The sequence below is a fragment of the Oncorhynchus kisutch genome, linkage group LG9 (assembly GCF_002021735.2).
Source record: "Oncorhynchus kisutch isolate 150728-3 linkage group LG9, Okis_V2, whole genome shotgun sequence".
In the NCBI taxonomy this organism is placed as follows: Eukaryota; Metazoa; Chordata; class Actinopteri; order Salmoniformes; family Salmonidae; genus Oncorhynchus; species Oncorhynchus kisutch.
In genome coordinates, this window is record NC_034182.2 from 8,451,499 (window position 1) to 8,475,954 (window position 24,456).

A 24,456-nucleotide genomic window follows, 5' to 3' on the forward strand; every position below is an offset into this window, starting at 1 on the left:
TGTCTAGCCATAAAACGGCATGTGAGCCCTCCTACAGCCACAGTGCCACTGTTTATTTCTGCACTTCCTGTTTGTCCTTCACCACAAGAGCTGTCAGTTTCTGCTGTGAATGCTGGGTAAAAATGGCCGGGGGTGTTGCAGACAGGTCTGGGTTGGGTGACGATGTGTCAAACATCACACGACAACATCGCACCAGAGAACGAAATAAGTATCGCAACCACAGGCTAACATGTCAACAGAGATTAAACTAGTTTATTCTTTTCAAAGAAAAAAAAAATTACGAAACAAAAAAGCAGTCATTTTTTACACTAGTGATTATTATTCAACTTTTACAACCATTCAGTCTGCATAACATAAAGAAATAATTCTACATCTTTGTTTCTTTCGTATTTTTGGTACTCTGAATTATACATACAAATAACAAATACAGGAACTTTTTTCACAATGCATATAATCTGTGGGCCGGAAGAAAGTCTTTCAGGTGATCCAATGTGGCAGTGTGTGTTTGTGTGTGTATGTGAAAGTATGATATGTGAATATGTGTTTGTATGTGCTAGCATGTGAACACAAACCAACAGCCCGAGACCTATAGCACATCCAAAAAAGAGACGCCTGCAGTCAGAACAATAGACTCTCTAGAAGCTTAATGCAGTCAAACACGTTTTCCAGCAGGCGAAAGTGAAGGCCTGTCCTTTTCTCTGTCCTTTCCTCTCCTCCCTCTCATCCCTCTCTCCAGGAAGCAGAGGCGTCCTCTCTTCCTCTACTCTCCAGCGGCAGTGTCTCTTCTTGCCTTGACTCGTACCCTTCTGTCGTTAGCTGCCCAGGGGCATTTTACTTAATTAAAAAGTCTTCATTAAATGTACTGTATTTCATACAATTTGTACAAATATATTCAAAGTTCATCTCCTCTCGTCTTCTCACGGCTCAGGGGTGGGGTGGGGGGGGGGGCTGTCATACAGGTGTGTGAAGTAGGGTGGGAAGGTTTGTTTATCATCTTTGCTTTTCCATGAAAAATTGCATTTTTGCACACACATGGAATTCCGGATTGGGGGTTATCAGCTGGGAGGACACAGTCAGTGAGTGGGTGAAGCTTCAGGATTTTTTTCTCCCAGGCCGGAGGACAACAACGGTCTTCCCAGGAGTCGGAAAACCACAGTCAGTGAGTCAGTCTGCCAGGCTTTGAGGATCCCAGTAGATACACTTGATAAAGATTAAAAAAGAGACAACTGAACAAATGCAAGGACCCATAAAGCCTGTCTCCCTCACACCGAGGTCAGATCATAGGAGGCTTGGTGATGGAGCAGAGCGGTTGGTTACGGGCAGCAGGGAGCAGTTTGGTTGTCTTTCAGCTTGGGATTCAGGTAAGCGAAGAGAACTGGGGGTAAGAGGATGGTGGGGGGGAGGGGTTAGTTGTTGATTGAGGGGTTTTGGGAGGTGGGTGGTACCGTTGGGCTCTTCTAGCCCATGGCAGAGACCATACTGGAGTGGGGGTGAGGGGCGAAGGAGGAGGGGTGCATGGGCGTGGGGGTGGACAGCATGTGGCCGGAGTGTGAGAAGGGGGGGAAGGAGGACATGTGGCGGGACAGAGCGGCGGGGCTGAACGAGCTGCTCTTCTCCATCAGGCTCTTGGAGAAGTCGTCCATGCTGTCGTGGGACTTTTTGCTCTTCTTCGACTTGCTGGACATCTTCCTGTTCCTGGTCTGAATGCCCTCCTTCTTCATAGTGAGAGGTCGGTTGATCTGGGGGACATGGGGTTAATGCACCAGGGTTAAAACAAGCAAGTTATTCAATATTCATATTTCATAGGTAAGTGACGTCAAGGAGTTACTTAAGTTGAAGGAGCAGAAATAGGAATTTGAGTCAGTGTAGAACTGAGCCGAAATATCAAAGAGCAGCGTTCATGCTTTCTGATGGACTTTGATGAAGCGGAAAAAACGCTGACAAACAAAGAAAGTAAATAAAAATCCAAGCATTGAGCTCTGTTTATCAGTCGTATCTTGGAAAGCGCATTCGAATTGTGTCAATGCATTTGGACCAACAAACAAACAAAAAACAAAACAAATCAAATTGGAGAGGGGCGACACAAATAGGTTTCTAAATTCAAAAGAGGTCGAGCTCAGGGTTTGGGGGACACTGTGATATGTAATGGAGTCCCATTATAGAATAAATGTGTCTGTCCCATTGTTAGCGGGAGGGGGTGGGGGGGGAGTAGTGTGTGTGTGTGTGTGTGTGTGTGTGTGTGTGTGTGTGTGTGTGTGTGTGTGTGTGTGTGTGTGTGTGTGTGTGTGTGTGTGTGTGTGTGTGTGTGTGTGTGTGTGTGTGTGTGTATGTGTGTGTGTGTGTGTGTGTGTGTGTGTGTGTCAGGGTGAGTCCACTTTTGGCTGGATTTAAACGCTGATTCCCTTAAGCTGGGCTGGATCTTAGGCTACTGCCATGCCAGGGAGAGGGAGACAGAGGGAAAGACATAGAGAGAGTTGGATAGATGGAATGAGGGAAAGCGCATGAGGGAGAGAGAGAGAGAGAGAGAGAGAGAGAGAGAGAGAGAGAGAGAGAGAGAGAGATAAATAGAGCCTGGCAGCCACCGTCCTAACCAGCCAACCAATGAGACACATGGCCATGACGACTATCGTCGCCGGCCAAGTCCGCCTCTCTACCCTCAACCCTCCATCGCAGCCTTCTGCATGGGCATCTGCTGGCCAAAATGGCCCGAGCTGACATATTCCTGCACAGGTTTTAGCTGGGAATGAGAGCCGGATGATGGAATTCCAGCTCAGGGCAGGATTATGAAGGAGAGGTGGATGAGGCCGGCTGCTTCCCTGATCTTTAGGACGGCTTCCCTGAGAAATGGGAACAGGGATTTCACCGCCTCACTTCTGTCACTTTCTCTGAGACGTTACTTGCATTTTTCGCTGACTACATTTTAGGACAGAGTGGCCCAGCTGATTAGCAAAGGGCAAAGAGTTACGGCCCCTGAGTGATGTGGTTTCACTGTCTCTACACGACGTCGGGTAAAAGCGAAGGGCTTCTTTGTGTTTCTAGCTGCTAGCTAGGCGTTGAAATGCAGCTCGCCCAACTAAAGCTGGCCAGGCAGGCTATGCTCTTTGATGCTCAAATGTATGCCATGCATCTCACATAGGAAGCCTGGGCCTTTGGGCTTCCGCCCCATTGCATCAAACAAAACACAACACACTCAGAGCTTTACTCAGTGACCACCACAGAGCATTCAATACATAACCTCATATCCTCTCCCCATACCTATAGTAACCTGAAAACAACCACAAACCTTATGCAATGGTCTTGGATAGACCACACTGCAAACATCCTTGAACGTTGAGGAACATTGATTCACATTGTCAAGGAGGGGGAAAAAATGATTTGGGTGTCAACACTGTCTGTCACATCTTTGTGGCAACAAAAACAATTCAAAAGCATCCAATAAATATGTCCATACAGGTTTACTGTAGCCTACAGCCTTATCAAACTGGAAAGGCTATCGAGGTCTCTGAGGTTAGCGTTAGGTTGCTGTCACTTGCAGCCACTGTGGCCACTGTGCAGGTTAGGAGTCATTGTGCACGAGGGGAGAGAGGCTTCGTGACAAGCGAGTGTAGTAGGATAGGCTATTATACACCCTTAGCGCGAGGGTAAGGGATACCCTATCAGACAAACTCTGGAGGATTGTTGTGGGGCAAGCTCTCTCATGTGAAGGTTGAATAGGCTATAAGTAAAGTTTAATAATAAGAATATTATTATGTTTCGCTAGTTAAATTACGCAGCAGATCTTCGTCTTGCTGCAGTGTGTGTGTGAGTGTGAGAGGGAGAGAGAGAGAGAGAGAGAGAGAGAGAGAGATAACTGGTCCTGGGGGTCTTCAGATTGAGGAAGTGAAATTATGTGATGAGACAGTAACCAGCACGCCCCAAAACGAATCAGGCGGATTGGTGGTCAGAGGGGGACTCCAAGTCCCTGGCGCGGATGTAACCAAAAGGCCTGAAATAAGATCGGTCTGAAAATTAATCGAATTTTAATTAAGCTCTTAATATTCAAAAGCCAAGCTGTAAGCACGCGGCTTAATTCGGCTCTCTCATATATTCATATATTCGTACATGTGACTTACTGCGAATAAATCAGATGAATTATATTTCTTATCGCTTGTGCCCCCACAATTCTCGATAGGGACGACTGCGATAAATATTTCAAGAACTATAGAAATTACAAATAAGCTTTGAATGTACAGAAAAAAGGGAGGAGAGAATAAATTAAAAGAAAGAAAAATGAGGAAGAAAAGAAAGGATATGAAAGACGACACATGCTTAGATAAGTTAGTAGATATCTTACTATAATGTAAAGGCTGTTGTTTTGCTTACATTGTGCAGTTTGTAGTATAGACCGCAAGCGTTACACACGGGGTCCCCGTTTGCGTTTCTTCGCCACAGTGTTGTCGTGCTCGTTTGACAGTTTGCACATGATGTTCCTGCCCGTCTTGCTGCAGACTGGTGAAAAGGAGATTTTAAAAAATGCATATCAGTCATAAGGCCTTTTCCTAGGTTATCAAACCAAATGTTGCATTTATAATGCTATTATAATACATTACTAACATATAGCTTTCTGCAAAGTTCTGTCTATCAACTTTCTGCAACTAGTTTTAAAATAAAGACAACATTCCAAAACAGCGCTACTTTGACTCGAGACTAAAAATAGCATCATGCGCACATGCCCTCTCAAGAGTAAATATTTACAGATTACATAAAAGCAGTGGCATGAAATGGGACCTAATTAAATCTGATTAAATGTCCCCGTTAAAGCGACTAAGTGCTTAAGTAACAGTAAGATAGTGTCTGCTCCTTGTGTTTAAATATGAAACTCAACAGTTTATTGCAAATAAACTACAATTCGTTTTACGGTGAGAGCATGATGGCGGACAGAATTATGTATTTTTAAAACAAATCTCCAGCCTCCCATGGGAGGAAAAATATATATGTTAAATCATCAATGTGTGCATAGCAAGATCAAACAATCATTATTCTGTTGTTTTTACATAGCCAATCATGTTGAGCTGTCAAGGGGGATTCACAATTTGACATGGCTAATGAATAAAATGGACAAAATGATATGCTTGTGGATGAAGATGGTAAACTTAAATATCGCAATATAAGCTTGAATATCGCCATACCGACCACATTGCCTATTAGCCAATTACAGAAAATTGTTTTTAAAAATTGGGAAGGGCTAATGACCTGATTTACATTAGAGATACGTTTCGACTTGCATGGGGAGAGGACTCTACATTCCCGTGGGTTGAAAGGCCTGCCTCAGACGCCAGTTTGCTGGCCGGCCTGACATTGATGTTATAATCTATAAAACCAATCGATAGACGAGATGACCGAATAGGACACAGTACCCGTTAACACCGAATGGGCTAAACAAAAGGCACTACACTATCTTTCGGAGGGATTTCCAATTATCTACATCTGGTGGTCTAATAACCCATGTTCATGCGTGACTTAAATAATGTAATTGCTTTGCACACCAATCTTGAGTTCCATTAACGCGAAAATAAACTGCTTGTGTACTAGAAAATGGAGCTCACTGTATCCATCTCCTGCCAGACTTCTTCTTCAGACTTCCCTCTCTCTTTTCTCTTTTCTTACTATTTTCCCTCAGTATTTGAACATTCTGCAGAGATTCCCTGAGTTCTGAGAAGAACAATCTAGAGTCGTGACTCCTGCGTGCCCTGGGCCGCTCCTGATTCGGTCCCCGGTTCCCTTCATGTTTAGACTGGGGAAGCGGGCTATGTTGTTAAAAGCGACTTATCTGCGCTGCTCAGATATCCGGCAGCTTTTTCCTGGGAAGTCGGGTTTTCACATTAGAGAGAGAAGGGGGATATAGGCTAGAGCAGAAGCTGGCTGGCTGCTAAACGAGCAGTCCACGCGAGGCGTCCCCTGCCTAGAAAGTGTTCGCTTTTAATCTAACCATGCAGGGAGATAGGGGAACTACTCTATAGAGCTCTATAGCTTTCTGGTGTTCAAAAGTTCAGGGGGTTCCTCTCCAAATACTGCAGGGTGCATGGTAGCCCATATCTCTCATCTAAACCATATAAACGTCCAATTCTAAGTATGCCATTTACAGTATGTCAACTGCAGATATTATTTCTATGCGGGCAGTGAGGACTTGGATGGAATCTTTTCGATTTGCCTCAATGCAGAATAAGAGGAATATATTTTCTCCTATTTTTTTCCCTCTAAGAAATATCAAACAGTAGGGCAATTGAAGCGGGAAAAATAATAATTGATGAAGCAAATCATTTAAAAAAATGCAAAACAATAGTAATAATAAATCTGCAGTTTGCTATTACTGTATATCTAAAAGAATTCGAGACCTGCACTTGGCGAGTCAATTTCCTGCAGCTAACACTTCTTCCTGGGTAGAGAAAGAGAGAAAGACGGAAGTGTCATCAATACAAAAGTGGCAGGGACATACCAGTCGTCGCTTGGGTTTGATGAGGGGCCGATTCTGCCCGTTCATCTTGTGATAGAGTCCGCAGGCGTTACACAAATAGTGACCAGTGCCATCCCGCCTCCAGAGCGGGGTCGACGTAGCTCCACAGTTAACGCACTCTCTACCTTCTGAAAGCAGAAACGATACACAACATGGAGAGAGCGCCGAGATCAGTTCGCCCCTTTTAAACTAAACATAGCATCTCACATCTGAAACACTTGATCCCTCAGGTCAAGAGGGAGAAAGGCTGTTATAAACATCGTAGAAAATGTCATCACACAAAATAATGAATTATAATAGTAGCATAACATTCATAGTACACAGTAATAATAATACAAAGTATACCAAGTATACCAGTAAACATACTACTACTACTACTACTACTGCTACTACTAGTACTATTAATAATAATAATAATAATACAGTGGGCCTATAACAATGCATTGAATATTCTAAGAGCAAAAAAAGCCCAGCCTCCGTTAGGCTACAACTGATATCAACATTTGACCCTGGAGTTAGTAGGCCTTTTCCAATTCCTAGTGTTCCGAAAATGACCTCATACAATACGTCTGACATCATACAAACATCTGACTATCATTGAATAAAGCAGGTCTATTATGGTCGATTACTGTCACAATGAGGTCACACATCATTTCATCAAATACATAATATATTAATACAAACTGATAGCCTATCTTTAGAAAAGGGCGTGCATAATCTATGGACTCAATCATGTTTTTGTGATTCAAATGTGCCCTCTTCTTTCTCCCACACACACAACCTCTCATTTCATAGTTGTGTATAGTAATAATAATAATATGTTATTGTAAAACAGGCGAATTCATTCATATGTAGGCCTATTTATTTGATTGGAATGACCACTGTCTTTCCAAACCAGCATTTGGGTTTGACTGGCACTTCTCTAGTGACACCGACAGGTGAGAGGCGCGTTAACAGTTTCATTAAGGTGGTCTCCTGATCCCCAGGCATATGTGGCCTCGCCACTGAAACTGAAACAACCGAGCAGCGCGGCAGGATTATTTGAAAGCATAGACGCGTATAGAGAGGAGGCCTTGCGCTGTGCCGTGCCTGTGTGCCTCTCCTCACCCGCACTTCCCCTTTCGACTGCATAAATCGCTCCACTTCTTCAGAGACTTATATGCGTCACTTCTGGTTCTGCCTTGTTAGATGTGATAGACATTCCATATACCTCAGCAGACACCGAGGACGTTGTGAATCAATAGTGGTTTTATAGTGGAGCCTGGCAAACGCAGCTAAACAAATGTATCCACTCCACAATAGGGCTCTGAGAAATAGGCTACTACAGGATGTTGAATTGCGCAAAGCGTGTTCCGGGGTTTATGTTTAGAAGACCACAGAGTTGACCTTTCTCCAATACTTATTTTCAACTATAAATTTGCAACGTAGACACATTCTATTAAATTACCTCATTAATAGATAACCTCTTTAAGATTAATTTTAGAGGATGTATCTTTACGCATATTACAGCACACACATGCTTAATCCACAAATTAAAATGATTCATTTTTTTGTAGTAATAAGTGAATATTATTCAGCATTGAATAAGCCTGATGATATGCATCGTCTAATCCACTGTTTTCTATATTTCTCCAAATGCTATGTGGCACTGATATTAATCTCATTACAGTTAACTGGTTTCTAGCAGAGCCTGAATAACCTTTTATTTTAATTACCCCCTCTTGCTTGGATAACATTCCGCCTCGCCAGTCGTTCCCCTCTGCCACGGAGAGTGCTCATTCGTGATTACCCCCTCTCAATGCAGCCCCGCATCCGGACTCTATCAAAGTTATTACTGGCTCTGCGTAAACAATACAACTGTCGCGTGCACCAGTCTGACAGTAATGGGATTATCTTAAACATATAAACTGGCGCGAGACAGCCATTCCGGCATGGAGGCCACGGTCACAGATTTAGCCTCTCTCTCTTTCCCTATGTGAAACATAGAACAACTGAAAACAGATCTGGTTTAGGCACAGCTTAAAACTATTCTGAACTCATCTGATTTAAGGGTACTAAGGCTGTTTAATCGTTCCCAGGACTCATTTCCTTTGCTTTGGAAAGTGGAAAATCGAACAATCTCATGTGGGCAAATGCACTTTGAATGATTTAATTCGCTTTCTATTAAAAGCAATGTGTTCTAACAAATAAGGGTGTTGATTGAATGCGATTAAAGATGTTTGTGTAGCCTAATAACATATAGAAACGTTATAACGTCCCCAATTAAAAGTGTTACTCAGTCAAATTGATGTAGCGATAGAAACCTGGACTATCCATGCAATATTTGTTTATTATTATTTAGAATGTATTATTATTGTTGTTGTTGTTATTGCTATTATTATTACTACCGCCAAGTGCTTTCCTTGGCACTGCTATTGTATTTTCCCCTCAAACGAATCTTGTGCACGAGCCCCTTTGAGACACATTTGACTTTCTATGGTCCTGCAAGGGCTGGAGAAAGGCCTTGGCTGTCACTCAAAGCTACATGGCATGCCAATATCCCCAAATAAGAGTTTTTTTGTGTGAAGAACGAAAATAGGTTCTGATTCTGAAACAGGTACATTGGGATTACACCTGGATGTCATCAATGCCATATATTCTAAGGTGAAATCAAATGGTAATATAATAAAATGCACGCCTACCTGAACATGACCTTGTTTTTGGTCTTGTTTTGGAACCATAACTAGAAGATGACCCACCTATCAGGCTACTTGGTGGGAAGAGGCCTGGGCCGTATTCGGGGACATAGGATGGGTATGTGGCGATGGGGTGATGATGGTGTGCGGAGGATTGCGCTCCGATTGAGGCCATGCTCCGGCTGTGAGACTCCAGTTTCATGCTCTCGGCCAGGGACACCTGGTACTTTATGCACTCTTTCTCCTCCTGTTGGCGACTGTTGCTGCTTGAGCCCGGAGTGGAGATGCCTGGGTCCGGGGACACGTCTTTCGGAGGAGTGGGGGGAAAGGTGAAGAGGTGCGGGCTGGAGTGGCCCCCGGACAGGGAGGAGGAGGACGCCGAAGGGTAGACAGAGAGACCTGCCGGGGAACCGTGGTGCAGTGAGCTCTTCTGGAAAGGACTCAGGTTCCATGGGGAAGTGCTGTGGTGCTGCATTGCTTTGCTTCCGTCCAGCCAAGGCAGAGAGCCGTGCAGTAGAGAGGGGCGACACACCTGACTACCTGTAATAGAAAATAGGATGATAGAACGGTGTCAGTATTTTTCTCGGTGAAGAAAATTACAATAAGCCTACATTCAATTAGCCTACTCTCACGATTTGATCACTTTCCCTTATGATCATTTTGTTGACTTTAAACAATATCTCACATGTATGCTGGTTTAAGTTTGACATCGCCATGTAGGTCTAGGCCTGCTATGAAAATTACACAATAATATCACTTCGTGACAAATTAAAGGTGCACCTCAGTCACTGGCAATTAAAAACGTTTAGTCACACGTTCTATTGAAACAAAACATTATAAATATGAGTGAATTCAGATGTGCTTTACCAGTGGAGAAACTGAAACTACAATGACTTAGACTTTTGATTATTTCCATTAAGAAAGGCGATCATGGAGAAAAAAAATGTTTTAAACATGCGCTATTTTAGTAAAACCACCCTCACTCTTCGGGGACACAAGATTAAACTGCACACCAGGCCTACACACCTGACAACATATGCTCTGACCCAAATTGCCCCTCTTGACTCCAGCCTGCTTAATTTTTTGGGGTCTAGCCGAAACCCAGGGCCTGAATGACTGTGTCAGAGCAGCAGTGTGAGTAGGACGCCAGTGTCAGTGCAGAGGGTTTGAACAGTGGTGTTTTAGCAAAGGAAGCATCGCTACAGAAAACGGGTCATCAGGAAGTCATGTCAATGTCATGTCAATAAATTAAACCAATTGCTCTTCCGCAGTTATTTTCTCTCCAAGAATATCTATAATTAAATGATAACTCATAGTTTACCTGCCATGAAATGTACACGGTTGTGTGGTGAAGTATGATAGTCTGAAATGACCAAATATATCGCATGGGGCCTTTCCAAATTCTCTCTGTAGGTCTACACATTCATTCGTTAGGTAACATATTTTAATGATATTAACCATGATACAAAAATACATGTCATATTTGACAATAGTAACGTGTTGTTCATCTGTAATTCACGTTAATTGAATTAATTTAAACATTTGTCATTGATTTCAAATAGCTCGACTGATATTTACCACCTTCCCTTCTTACATCTGATTTCACTGTGCTAAAATAGCACTGAACATAGAAGTAGAACAATGAAACAGAGTGGTCTTACTCACTGTTATAACACAGACCTATACTCACAACGGGAAACATATGAAACCAAAGGCACACCACCAGAGAGGTAAGCCACACATAACAGAGGACTGCATGGTTTCATATGGCCCTCGCATTTTTTAATTAGCAGGATCCGCTGAGGCTTAAACCTATTAGACAAATACTTCGGTTCAGACATTTTAAAATGTACAACCATCTGAAGACGAATTAGTCTTATGTTAGCTCTATCTGAGTTAAATCTGACCACACCACATTGAAATAAGAGGTCAACGTCTCTAATTCAATAGTAGCCTAAAACAATGCGCAATGAAGCAGTACTTACTATGTGGAGGAGGTGGATACCTCTGGACGGCTCTGACTGAGTTCCCATAGTATGGAGATACGTGGTTGCCCTGTGAGTCGATATTAAACAGTACATCCACATCGTCGGCGAGGGGATACTGCGAGGGGTCCATGTACGAGTGGCCGAGGCCCGGGTGGTGCGAGCCGGGATGCTGTTCGTTTAGCACCGATGGGTGGTGATGGCTCATCCATCGGGGTTGGTCCGCGGATACTTCCATAGCTTTTTAGCAAACGTTCATATACACCGGAGTTAACCGATTCAAGTCAAGTAAGAAAAAAATCTGTCCGAATTCCTGCTTTGTTTAATCCACAGTTTTCTTCGTTACCTTCGTTCACCTGGAGATGAAAAATAAAAATGTATTTAAAAATGACGTTGTTCCCCCTATGCTGTTATTTTCAGTCTATTCAAATGCGATTATTTGGCAGGGATTCACATTAAGGTGAATTTGCCCATATAATAAATAAAATAAAATTGTTCAAAACATACATTCAAAAAATAATGTTTCACTTGAATGTTGTCATAAATAGGTCCAAGGTCGTATCCAGTCCCACTCAAAAGTTCCTCAACTTTTCCCTGACAAAGTTTCTATATTATAAAGCCGATTCAACAAGTTGCAGAGGTATATGTTTAGACGCAGCCTTGTTTGCAGTAGGTGGCTTAGTGCAAACTGACTAGCACCGAACTCACAGATCAAATCTCTGTTTGTGCGCAGCGGCAACCCTCTCCGCTTACTTCGCTTCCCTCTCTCTCTCTCTCGCTCTCTCTCTAGCTCTCTCACCCACTCTCTCTAGCTCTCTCTGAACTCTCTCCGTCCCAGTGTGTGTATGTCTCTCTCTCTCTCTCTGTTTTTTTTTTACAGTGAAGGCATTCTTTCAGGATGGCGCCAGGCAGCTCAATGCTTGCAGACAGCTGGGGCGCGACGCAACTTAAGGAGGGTCTGTCAGTGTCATAAGTGGGGGAGGGGCCTGCCCTGCTCGCCCTAATTGAATATTGTGGGCCAGGAGAGATGACCAAGAACTGCTGCAAGGATTTTTCTTTCACAGACCCTGCAAGAGTCTCACCAATAGTAAGTACATTTAATTTCATATTCAGATTATTTATCTTGAAAGCAAATACCGGTACACAAACGCCTTCATGCCCATTATACACAATGCATTGTGCATTATAACTAAATTGTAACCCATAATAAAGTCATTTTTTATAACGAAATATGGACATATAGACTGTATTAAATATGTAAATATGAACATCTTAAATGCACATCTCATGAAGACAACATTAAAAACAACACATCTATTTAATTATATTACATTATTTTATATTCTAAAGTAGACTGCTTTTTAATGCAGTATCTGAATCAATGAATCCTGCTGGCCATAATACTATTTCCGGGCTTGTCATTAAAAATATACATAAATAGAAAGAGACAGCAAGTGAAGCCTGTTGCTCAATAACGAGGGACCAGTGGCAACCTGGCAGGTTGTGGGACGCCCATTTCCTTAAAATTGTGACAGTGCGTCCTCTCGCGGTGACAGGCGCGTTATTATAATGGCAGGCTACGACTTAACTCCCCAAATTGGGCTGATTTCCTCGCTTCACAGAGCAGGGGCGGGCGAGGACGCCAGAGCGGCTGAACTGCAGTCTGAAAACACTCCACTGCATTACTGCCTGGCTCCTCAGTTGACTTTAACAGACTGAGCGAGAGAGAGTATTTTCCCAGTGTATTAGACCTCTAGTCTCTCCCCCAACACACAGATAGACAAGCAGAAAATGCCCTGACATGTCATTATTCATTAAAAAAGACTGCATTAAATGTGACTTGATGCAGTCATTGGTTCTATAGTGTATGATCTTGAATTGACTAATTCAATAAATTCATACTGACACCATAGACCAGATCATCTAATTACTCCATATGCCAATGTCAGGTATGAATGCTGCAGTGTACTCTCGCCTTGTTCCACTTGATTGCACAGTAATAGGTGGGAGGGGTGGGCTGCCCCGTGGGGAGGTATTTTGTATCTAATTCCCAGTTTGGCTACCCCATACTCTCCGATTGGCAGCATGTCATTGTATAATAGGGGGCTGTTCTTTTAGGTGCTGCACAAAATACTGACACAGGCAGCCTCTGCGACGCCACTGGACGTGACGTCATCTCCAGAGTAAACAGCCAGGAAATGAACCCTCTCAGCAAGCAGAGCAGAGCGCGCAGGCTGTTCTGGAGAGGAAATGCGCGCGCCCTTTTCCAGTGAGTAAAAATATAATCATTTATAAGCACAATTTTGTAACCAGGTATGCTGGGCGTTAATTACGCATAAAAAAAAGTGAGTGAGTGAGTTGTATGCACACAGACATTACAAGGGGAGAAAAATAATATTATATTAATAGCCTTGCATAGAGCATAAAAATCGATACCATATCATTTTCCAAAGTGCACTATCACGAATGCAAACTGACACGAAGGAAATGATACATAAAGAAAAGAAGTCAGAGTCTCCATGGGAGCATTTGAAATTCAGAGCATGACCACAACAATAACTGCCACATCCATCTTATTGCAATGAGGTAGGCCTATTTTACAGAATAGGATAGCTATATTTGTGATATTTGTAGATGGCCTTTTAGTCTTTTGGAGGTTGTGCATTTTACCACCGCCGTTCTCAGTCGGGTGCATGGAGTTAATGTGTGAGAAACAGAAATATTGCTGATTTGGCAAAGCACGCTTTTATCCCTCTCCAGGATACCCAGAGAGCATGTCTCACTCAAGCGAACCTGAGACTGAACCTGGATGGAAACTGCTGTACCGCCTCACATCGAACAATCTCACCGCCATTGTCGAGCTGTCAACGGACTCGTGTAATTATCCTCTTGAAAAGTATCGCGCTCCATTATCCACCAAGTAGGCTATGCGTTATAGGTGCTCCGAGGCAACACATGACGGTAAATGTAAAAATCCTGATACTGGTTTTTTGTTTCTTGTCTGGATGCCTGGAAGCTTACAGAGTGGGACATCTCTCAAGACGTGATTTCCCAAGCTTCAGTGTCAAGAGGGAAGGAGAGTGGAATAAAAACTGGTCCCCTTTAAAAGTTGTCATTTGTAAATCCCCACCACTGTCACAGCAGAAGGGGGGGGGGGGGCTGTGTGTGTGTGAGTGCGCGTGCGTGTCTGTGAGTGCGTGCGTGATAAAATAACCTAAACAAACCAAATAAAAAGCAGATGTCTAGTCTACTACACGGCGTCTGATTCATAAATGTTGGTGGTAGTATGGTGGCTGGTAGTTTTGCCTGGTGGCGGGCACAGCAGAAGACTGGGGAGATCATTTGTGCGCGATTATGTCAGGGAACGCTGATTAAAATCAGAAGACATCACACATTTCACCGAGGGTGAGAATTTAAGACAGCGCCGGATTATTTCATTGTCAGAGTGAGATGAACTTTATAGATAGCACCTCTTTGTTTACTGTGTCCACATTTTGCCCCCCCCCCCCCCCCCCTCTAACTGTAATTATGAAAAATGTATTTCCCAAGGTTGTAATTATTAGGTGGTAGTTATAGTCTTATAATAATAATACATATTATTAGAATAACAACAATAATAGTAGTAATAATAGTTATAATAATCATAATAACACTACTACTAGGCCTACACTACTACTGCTACTGCTACTACCACTACTACTAATAATAATAATATGCATATTGATAATACCATATAGGCTATTCAAGTTATTACTATAAATTTTATCTATTACATTTTTTTTATATATTTTTGGTTGATCATATATGTGTGTCCAACCATTGAAGCATCATCATTAAAACAGGGAGATAAGCACATTCTAAAGCAATCTTCCCTGACGCTCTTGCACTGTAGCCCAGTTTTGGGCAGATGAAAAACAGGGAAGGCCCAGAATTTAATTAAAGTGCCGGCATCTGGCTTAGGAGACTTTTGATGGGTTTAGATTTTACAGTTTCATTCTAATGTTGCAGGTAAAGCTGTCCAAACAGCCGCGAGGCGCGGATCCAGGGTGAACCAGAGGACACCGCCTCGGGCAGCGGGCCTCGCCCGGCACTCTCTCTACGCGCTGGAGCTACTTCACTCCAGTCACCACTGGAATACATTATTATTATCTTCATGAAGACGGAGACATTTTTTTTTAAAGCGAAGGAGAGAGAAATGCAGTCGGACTTTCATGTGTGTTACAGGATCATTTAAATGTAATCAACGAACAGCAATTTATTATTATTACTATTAATAATGATAATAATAATAACAATGCTTTTCATATATGCTGAAATAGAAAACAAAATACACCGAAAACAGGCATTTTCAAATAATTCAAAACGATATCATGCATGACAAAATGTTAAACCTCGAGTTGGGGCGTGTGGCATATAGCCTATAAATATAGGCTACAGGTATAAGATGACTAATGCCACAATATTCTCTGATCTTTTCAAGAACAACGCTTCTTGTTGTACTCAATTAACTATGTGAACCAGTTCAGATTCTTAGAACCAAAACGAGGGCGTGAAATTATTCTCGGTGTGAATGAAACTTGAAAAATGAGGTGTATTTCTTAGAATGATTCAAATGAGAAAAGATTTTGGAACATTTTACCTCGAGTACAGATTATGTTTTCGGTAATGCTTTAGCTTCAGTAACAAGAAAAAGATATGAAGGTACTCTATCAATTGAGTGAGAGAGATGCTTATCCGTGTGATCGCTGTTCACCTCCTCTCTCTTAACTGCGGCATCGCCAGGCCCACACCGCCTCCATTTGGATGCTACTGTTTTCGGTTACTCTGCTTTAAACAACATCAAATGTAGTGCTCTTATGGCGTATTTTACCAAATAAATCCATTGACAGTTATTGAATTTGTTCACCCCTTTTTTACATTACAAAGTGTTATTGCTAATTAGCATACATATCAAACACGTCTAAATAAATCCGACAGATAGCTAACATCATTTGAGAACTTCATAAACACACAAACGAAGAACTTCGACATATCAACATTTCAAGCCACACTCAGTGTGCTGTCCATCTCTGTCGTGGTCTGATTTGGAGATTGGTGCAGATTGTATCCTTATTTAAAAGGTAACCCACCTCGTGATTATGTGAGTGGCCAGCCTCCCTATCTTCAAAACACAGCTGTTGGGGAAGCATTCAGCATAAATCAATAGAACGGCGCGCGATTTCCCAGCCCGTTCTGAGCTCTGTATGCAAATAACCGCTCGAGCTCTGCCCATGATAGCGCGACTGTGATGCCCTTAATTTCGTATCCTATTCATTCTATGTAACAGCTCATCTCCAAATCAAGCCATATCGACCACAGACGTGATGGAAAAGGTTGGAATGCAGCCTCAGCAAATTCAACTCCTTTCTTTTATGACCCATTGGCGAGGTAATCAGATCAATTTCATGGGTTAAGGGATTCTGCCTGTCACCAACTCAGGTGGTAATAGATCATTAAAATCCTTCATCTTCTCTATTTCGGGAGGCGCGAGGTAGGTAAAATACTCTCAGAATCTAGTGCGTTAACTGCAATAAATTCCAAAGCAATTTGGAAACGTGAAAAACGAAAAAAGGAACGATTTGTTAAAACGATTATTGAAGACCACCTAAAGCCTATTTACAGTATATATATTTTTATTTTCGAAAACTACTTTAGACTGAATATCCCCCTAACCAAACGCCTGTCACAAACGCAGCCAAACACATATAGGCTACAGTAAAAACATAAGAGACAACAATGGCGTCGCGTGTGTCTTTTTAACCACTTTTCTGTTTGACAGACATGCAGAAAAGCTCTACACATGTTGAGAAAACGGAGCTGTTTAACCGGCCTCTGCAATTCACTAAACAAAAAGCATGTGTGCCTTTTTCCCAAAGATGCACTACAAAAACGATATATTCGAAAATCGTTTTTAAAGTCATGGAACAAACTTGCTCATCAATTCATTTCTGGACATACGCCTGGCTGGACAGAAAACACAGAGGGAGGCTGGAAGGGACTAACTAGTATGTACCTTTAAGAGCTAGACTTTGTGTTCTTCGCTGAAGGACAGCCAGACAGACAGACTTGCTTTATAGAAATCTAAATATTTACTGACCTGTGGAATAGAGGTTCGCGGTCGTTTTTTTTTTCTGATCGGCTGCAGATGTGAGGAAGGAGTGACATGGAGATCGAAGCGCCGATGGCATTTAGAGAGAGCGAGATGCGTAGGGGAAAAAACCGAGGCGCGCGCGCCCTCAGCCCAGAGTCACTCACTCACACACACACACACACACACAAACACACGCACATACACTCCTACAGGCCAACCAAAGCATCTGTACATTCAGATCAGAGCTCTTCCGGGTCGGTGGAGTCTAAGGAGGAAAAACATAGTTAGTCTAACCGATTGCCCATAGACCACTATTAGGACATTTTTCCACTTTATGAGTTCAGAGAGGTGGACTGCTGTTTATGGCGCATGTAGCTGTTGTGGTATTTGGTCGGCTCGTATTTTTAGCATCGGTAACACTGTCAAAGTAGCCTATAGCTTAGCCTTGTAGCTAACTAATCATGGGATGGTATAGTGGGCGTTAGAAATCACGGAGCACGGCATGCTTTAAATTGCTCATTATTTCTATCTGTGTCTAGTATGCGTGAATTTCAAAAAATAAAAAATAATATTTGATTGCAACTCCCAGTAATCAATATTTGCGTGTCATCGACCATTTCAATATATGTGTAAAGAGGTACTCAAGTACGCGCGTCCACACACATATATACACAAACACACTTCTGAATATTCTTTTGTTAGGATGACATAGGCTCAGTAAGCCTATATTTTACTATGGCATAGGCCTATACTACTATAGGCATCGTCACCAATGGATATTAGGATTATGGTATTCATGATGAAGCTAATGGACATTGTTTCTTTCAAAATATTCAGAAATAAAGTACCTTCGTTAATCTATTAATTTCGATCTTCTAACACTGATATTTAACACATTTTAATTTTCTAAAATAAAGTTGCAGAAGTGCACATCCATAATATTTGTAGCCTACTGAATTTCCCCATTAAATGTATCAAATGGTGTAAAAAAAAATGTCATTCAGGCCTATAGATGTACAGTATCTTAATAATATAATTTAAACTATTAATAAAAGGTCTACATATTTTTTGTGAAAACTAAAAAATGGCATAGGCTATCCACCAACATACACCTACATATCTGCTTACACAGATACCATGTTTGAAATAGACACCAAATAAAACTGATCCATCTTCCGTCTACCTCCTCTAAAATAGAGAGAATGAAGAAAGAGAGAGAAAGTAAGAGAGAGCGAGAGCGAGAAAGAGAGAGAAAGAGAGAGAGAGAGAGAGAGACAATTCTGCTGATGCTGGAGGCTTGATATCTCACGTTGTGACTTGACTCTGAAGGAAAATGTAAACTGATCACACCAAAATCTATCTTTGGAGAAGAAATTCAATTAAGGTAATAAATTAAAGATAATTGGCACAAGCGTCGATGTATAAACTTACGGAAGCAACCAGCCAAAAATGTGTCTTCTAAAACAATGAATAATTCAATGTTTTCATGGCAACAATCGCTTTCATTTATAGAATTAGTATGTCAATATTTTAATAGAATTACAAAATAACACATCCAGATGTAAATTATTTAATATGCTTGCATTAAACGTAAATAAAGTGCTTATTAAAAAATAAATGGCTTCAAATTTCAATATAAAGGTGTTGGTAATTATGTTTCGATGATAAATGATGCCTTCGATATAGTAAAAACAAAGGTCAAATCGCTGTATATTCCGTAGATGATTATGACTTATTGTAAGTGCAATACAAATATTATTAACGTTTGAAGAAATAACATCTCTGAAGAATTAATTAGCTTCATTCATTGTAGGGATATAATTAAATGTGACAGGAAAAAAATGAATCCCCCTTTCTCCTATCAACCATTTGCAAACAGAACAGAAATATGTGACGCAAAATAAATTAAGCCTTCTAAATTAAGTATCCATGATCATGTTTGTGGGGTGTTTCTCCTAAACGAAAAGAAAACCGATTTTCTGAGGCACACAGCTTCACGAGGCTCCATTTTGATTCTGGGGACATTGTTGGTCCAGTTATGTCTGTGAGCGCGAGCACGGCCAAGTCCAAAGTCACTCTCCTCTTCTCTCCCGCGTGCACTCTAGTAATGGCATGAAATCGGGTGATTAATGTTGAATTTGACGTGAGCTCCTGCGTGACAGCGTGTGCTGACAACAGCTGAGCGTAAACCTTCCGGTATAATGCAAGTAGGCTACACATTCGTGTTCTTGCGCATTGTTTATTTATTTATGCCCCTTTTTGGTATTTATAACGATGAATCTTATCAGCAGATAGAATGAGGGATTATGATATCATGTTCATAACCCGATTAATGTTGGCAGCATAGAACAAGCTGGCCTGTTTAAACACTTGCAGCCTACATGCGTCCAAGTTAATTGTTTGGATACCTTTTCAGCTAGATTTTCATTTGCGCGTTGCCACTGGAATGTATCATGTTTTTGCAATCAACTATTACATTTAGTGATTATATATGCACATATTGGTCTTATCTGCATTGGGCTACACATCGCATTGTTGTGTTATTGTCGTTGTTGAACCTACACATAATAGCATTTATGTATAGCCTACTAAACCCAGATAGGGCTAATGTCCATACCTGATCAGTTAAAATAGATACACTCAAAGCTATCCCAATTAAAGGCACCTTGTAACTTAAGGTTTCAGCCAACCATAGCCAATTGCTGCTTATGTGCAAATGTCAAGGGTGACCTTAATGCGAGACAAAACGCCTCCTAAATCCATAGGCCACGGTGTTTCATGCATCTCCTTATTTATTTTCTCCGTGTGTTTTATTATTCTCCTCCTGTGCGCCTTCCAAACGTAAGCCAGTGTTGTTGTTGTTGTTTTTTTATATACGGCGGATTCTTCTTCCCTGCGATTTTATTTTAAAATATTAGGCCGAGGTGGGGAGAATTATAAACGACTCCTCTCTTATCTGCTCCCTTCACGTATCCAGGATCACAGAAGCTGATTAAGAAAGAAGTCACAGCCAACGCCGGATTCATAATGATTTGGAATAATGAATCCTTATCTCTCCTCTGCAGATTACCAGCCTTTCAGCTCGCCATGTTTTGTTACATGGGATAATTTATTGCATCTAATACATCACAATGAATCTGATGGGGGAAAGTGATGGCCAATGTTAGGAGAGTAGCTGCTTTTTTATCCCGGGGCAATGAAATGCCTTTACGATTTTTAATTGGTAAAATATAAGGGGGATCTGATAAAAAAAAAATAGAACTGCAGAGGTATAATCTTGCCTCCTAGTGTTCCAGCGCCACTCTGCAGCATAATTAGTGTGTCAATTTCAACCTGAAATTAACAGCATCGACCTGCCATCGCTGCTCTAGCCAGTGGAGCCAGCGAGATCCTAATTTTGCATGATTTATTTTTCACCAAGAAGAGATAATTAATCATAAACAGTGAAAACAGTGCAGTGAAGTGGAGATAACAAAATATTTGCATCTAAAAAGATTCGATGAAGCTAATTTGTTTTCACACAGCCCCCCGCCCTCTCTCTCACGAATCTCCCCCACAACCACCTCCCTCCCTCCACCTCTCCATCTAACCACCTCCGAGAGATTTTTAATTTTCTATGATTAATCCTAGGCGAAATATCATTCATCATTATAAGTTGGAAAACGGGGCATGTAGCAGGGTGTAAACATTGAATATGTTGGGACTGTAATTGCTGGATGGGGATTATCTTGGGCACGGTGGTGTCATTGTTCTTGGGTAGTATGCCACCCTATTGAAATTATGACGGTGGGGTGGGGGGAGGGGGGGGCATGGGCAAAGTTGGCTGTACACAGTGTATAGGACTAGCTATAGTAGCTAGCAACATGCTATAGGAAGCAGACATTTAACTTATGTTTTCTAATAAGAATATGATGGTAGCCTAATACTTAACTATAATAATGATAACTAGCAATTGACCGTGGTTTGGGTTATCTTTGTTGAATTCAAATAATAATAATAATCATGTGAAAGAAATTAGTTTTGTAGCCATTTGGCACTTTGCCCGCATCGGATATCTGGATGGTGCATGTTTTAACGGGAACGCTCACTGCCTTGCCAGGATACATTTGCATCATATTTGCAGCTGTAATTAGCTGATGAGCATCTCTCTCTCTCTCTCTCTCTCTCTCTCTCTCTCTCTCTCTCTCTCTCTCTCTCTCTCTCTCTCTCTCTCTGTCTCTCTCATTTAATTTATATTCTCATTACGCGTTTGTATTTTTCCGGGCCCCTGAATGTCTCTCTGATCCCTCATTTTCTAATGTCCTGGCAAAGCCCCCCAGATGTTTATCAGTCTTATATTCAGACAGGCCGCCACCTCAAACAAACCCACCCGCCATAGGGGATAGATGGGCAGCCTGACACTCAAGCAGACAGGCAGGCACCCGGGCCCTGGCTAATAACGCTACAGTAATCCTGCATGGATCTACCCAGGCCAAGTCGAAGGGCTGCAACGGTGAGGTGTTTGGGGACAAAGCGACCAAAATTAAGCGTATTATCGCATAGAACGCTATGGGAAATCACCTCACGCATTGTGTGAGAAAATTGTATTTTAAATGTTGTGTTTGTTTTGAAATAAGAAGGGTGTTGTGAATGAAAGAGATGAACAGAGATGAGAAAGAGGGAGGCGAGGTGGGTAGATAATATAGATGGGTGGATTAGTTAATGAGATTGAGGACAGGGGAGTTGGAGACAAACAGCCTGTTAGGAGGAATATTCCCGCGAGGGAACGAGCACAATGCAAAACGGCCCTTTATCTGCAGGGGAATGTACTCATCCTTTAATAAGGGCTCGTTTATTAAAAGCCAGTCGCTTAACCTCCTCACGCAAAATGGCTTTTCATTCTGAGCATCCTTCCCATCCCGACCCCCCACATTGACGCCGCCGGATCCTCCTGCTCGAATACAGAGAGCCACATATCTTGATGTAGATCACCTGTTTATTGTAACAATCAAAACAATGCGTTATTGGGTTTCGCTGGCCCCCAGTTCCTCTATGATATACCAATATTTATCCACAGGGTGATAAGGAAACGCAAGGATAGCAAGACAACCTCGGGATTCCTCCGCGTCAGGAGCCTTTGTCTATACCATCTCAACGATTACACATATTTCCATCCCGTTTCCTATTTATTCTTCCGTTCTCCCTTTTTAAAAACTTCTCATTTGCTTAATTGTGGGAGATTCGTTTAAGCGTTATTACGGGGCTACCTACGCCGCTTAGTCAATGGCTGTTTGTGTGGTTCTGAGGAGGCTGAAAGAGAAGGCAGAGGGAGAGAGAGGGAGAAAAAAAGAATGAATGAAAGACTAACTTTCCCCCCCTCACAATCCATGGAACAAATAGCTAACATTTAACGTTTACACCCTGCATGGCGACTCACTGGCGCTCCAGGGCCGAGCGAGCCAGGCTAAAGTGTCCCGAAAGCCTTTGGAGGGTGTAAGTCCCCAGCTATCGGGTTCTCCAGATCCCCCGCGCGCACACGGCTTCGGTTTCAGGCCGGACTTGTCCGCGTTCTGCTTTGCTGCCGCGCGCCTTTAAATGACTGTCAAATAGGAAAATATCAAATAGCATGAGGTCAAGCCAATTTGGGAACGTTTTTTTTCTTCAGCCCCCCCTCGCTCTGCTTATCACTCTGCCCTCATTCTTGCTGGCTGGGTAATGTGTGCATGGCACGGTGGAATGCGGGTAGTCGAACAGTAGGCTTGGGAGGAGAGCATTCACTCAGTGTGCTAGACTCATAACCTTTCCATTTGTGAATATGAGCCATGCAGAAGAAGAACAAGCTGTTATGTCCCCCATTTCAGGTAAAGGTGAGCGGCATCATTGGTAAATATAACTACTCGCGATGTATCTGATATTCGATATATCGAAATGGAGAACCGGTATAAGAGCATTATATCTCTCATTATCTTAACTACTTAGGCTACACATTGAATTTGGAAATGTACACATGTGATTAGGATCTACATTGCTCTGTCCACAATAGCCTTCTGGAGAAGCACTGCATGACGCACTGGAATACAACATGATGAACAACCCCTTTAATCTGGAGAGAAATGTGTCTAATCTAAAATATGCATTGCATTTAAAATGGGTAATTGAATACATCCATCGCCTTAAATAATTAAAATATAAACTCGACCACCATTAAATGCTCTAAGAAAATTGAATCGTTTTTAAACCTAAAGTTCCTCTTCTTTAGCCTATTGGTTTATTAAAGCCCTAATTCATTATCAAGCTCCTAAAAATATAAAATGGTCGGTGGCACCTTTGCCTGTCTAAATATATGCTGCTTTTCATAACACAATTTTGTAATAGAAAAATTTGTGAGTTGGTTTTTGATTGACACAGTCCCCGGGATCATGTTTAATCCCTGCTTCACTCTAGCCTTTTCATAACTCATTTCTCTCCGCGAGATGGGGACTCAGATGGTTACCAGGGCGACGGCGATAGCGGCTAAGCCATTTCCATGTCTGTGAGGGAGGCCACTATTCCGCATGCATAGCCCATTTGCAACAGAGGTCGTCACAAAGTCATCCACAACCCAACGCACATTTATGATGACACTTTCTTCCCCCCACGTCTCCCTTTCTCTCTTCAGAGGGGAACCGGTGCACGCGCGCACCAACATCAGCATCTGATGAAGTCCCCGAGAAGGGTGAAGATGTACTGGCCTTTCTGATCAAAGCACCCTCTAATGCTCGAGGCTGGCCCCGCATAGGTAGGTGCCTTTATGCACCTACATCCCCCTCCGCCCCCTCCCAATACCGCTGCAGAGAGACATTCCTTCACTTTCAATCAAAAATACTGCATAGAGTGTGCGCGCACACACACACCCGCAGTCGGTATTTTGACATTTTAAATCGACTTTCTACTTCCCCTCTGGAATTATGCACTCTGCAGGATTCTGGGGTTACTGCTGAAATAGAATAAGCTATAGGCTCCACCGAGTGCTGCGGTGTCATGCAGGAGAGCATGATAATGCGCGCTATCCGTCTCGCAGGGAAGTTTTTACGCATCGTGTAGCCTAATGTTGCAGGCGATGATTAAGTCGATGTATTTATTTATCGATGTAATCAGCAGACAGAAGTCCAATGGTAACCTCGCCAATTTCCAATGCTGTAAAGGCTGAACAGC

General features: G+C 42.2%; 1 protein-coding gene and 1 long non-coding RNA gene across 14 annotated transcripts; one reads left to right on the forward strand and one right to left on the reverse strand.

Annotated features, from left to right (window-relative positions):
- Positions 1 to 225: 225 nt before the first annotated feature.
- Positions 226 to 17,413, reverse strand: LOC109882573 (transcription factor GATA-3). Of its 13 annotated transcripts, none has more exons than XM_031831759.1 (6): positions 17,290 to 17,413; positions 11,154 to 11,509; positions 9,232 to 9,708; positions 6,375 to 6,415; positions 4,363 to 4,488; positions 226 to 1,739 (listed from the first exon to the last, which is right to left on the reverse strand). In XM_031831759.1, exons 2-6 carry the CDS (start codon positions 11,389 to 11,391, stop codon positions 1,458 to 1,460), a joined length of 1,164 nt encoding a protein of 387 aa, XP_031687619.1. In that variant the 5' UTR covers positions 11,392 to 11,509; positions 17,290 to 17,413; the 3' UTR covers positions 226 to 1,457. The 13 variants fall into 13 exon arrangements, with proteins under 13 accessions (XP_031687619.1, XP_031687616.1, XP_031687613.1 ...); XM_031831756.1 differs by having other exon boundaries at positions 9,175 to 9,708; XM_031831753.1 differs by lacking the exon at positions 6,375 to 6,415 and adding an exon at positions 6,476 to 6,621 and having other exon boundaries at positions 17,290 to 17,412.
- Positions 12,034 to 16,045, forward strand: LOC109882575 (uncharacterized). Its single transcript, XR_002254030.2, has 3 exons — positions 12,034 to 12,240; positions 13,272 to 13,422; positions 15,162 to 16,045. It is a non-coding gene; the product is annotated as an uncharacterized LOC109882575 (long non-coding RNA).
- Positions 17,414 to 24,456: the final 7,043 nt, after the last annotated feature.

What these genes read in the sequence shown, in the direction of transcription:
- LOC109882573 (XM_031831749.1), bottom strand. Translation starts at nt 11,391, where the DNA reads ATGGAAGTATCCGCGGACCAACCCCGATGGATGAGCCATCACCACCCA. An exon ending in AAAAACAAGGTCATGTTCAG is followed by an intron (nt 6,622 to 9,174) that starts GTAGGCGTGCAT and finishes TTCTGCTTTCAG; the next exon opens with AAGGTAGAGAGTGCGTTAAC. An exon ending in TATACTACAAACTGCACAAT is followed by an intron (nt 1,740 to 4,362) that starts GTAAGCAAAACA and finishes CATGTCCCCCAG; the next exon opens with ATCAACCGACCTCTCACTAT.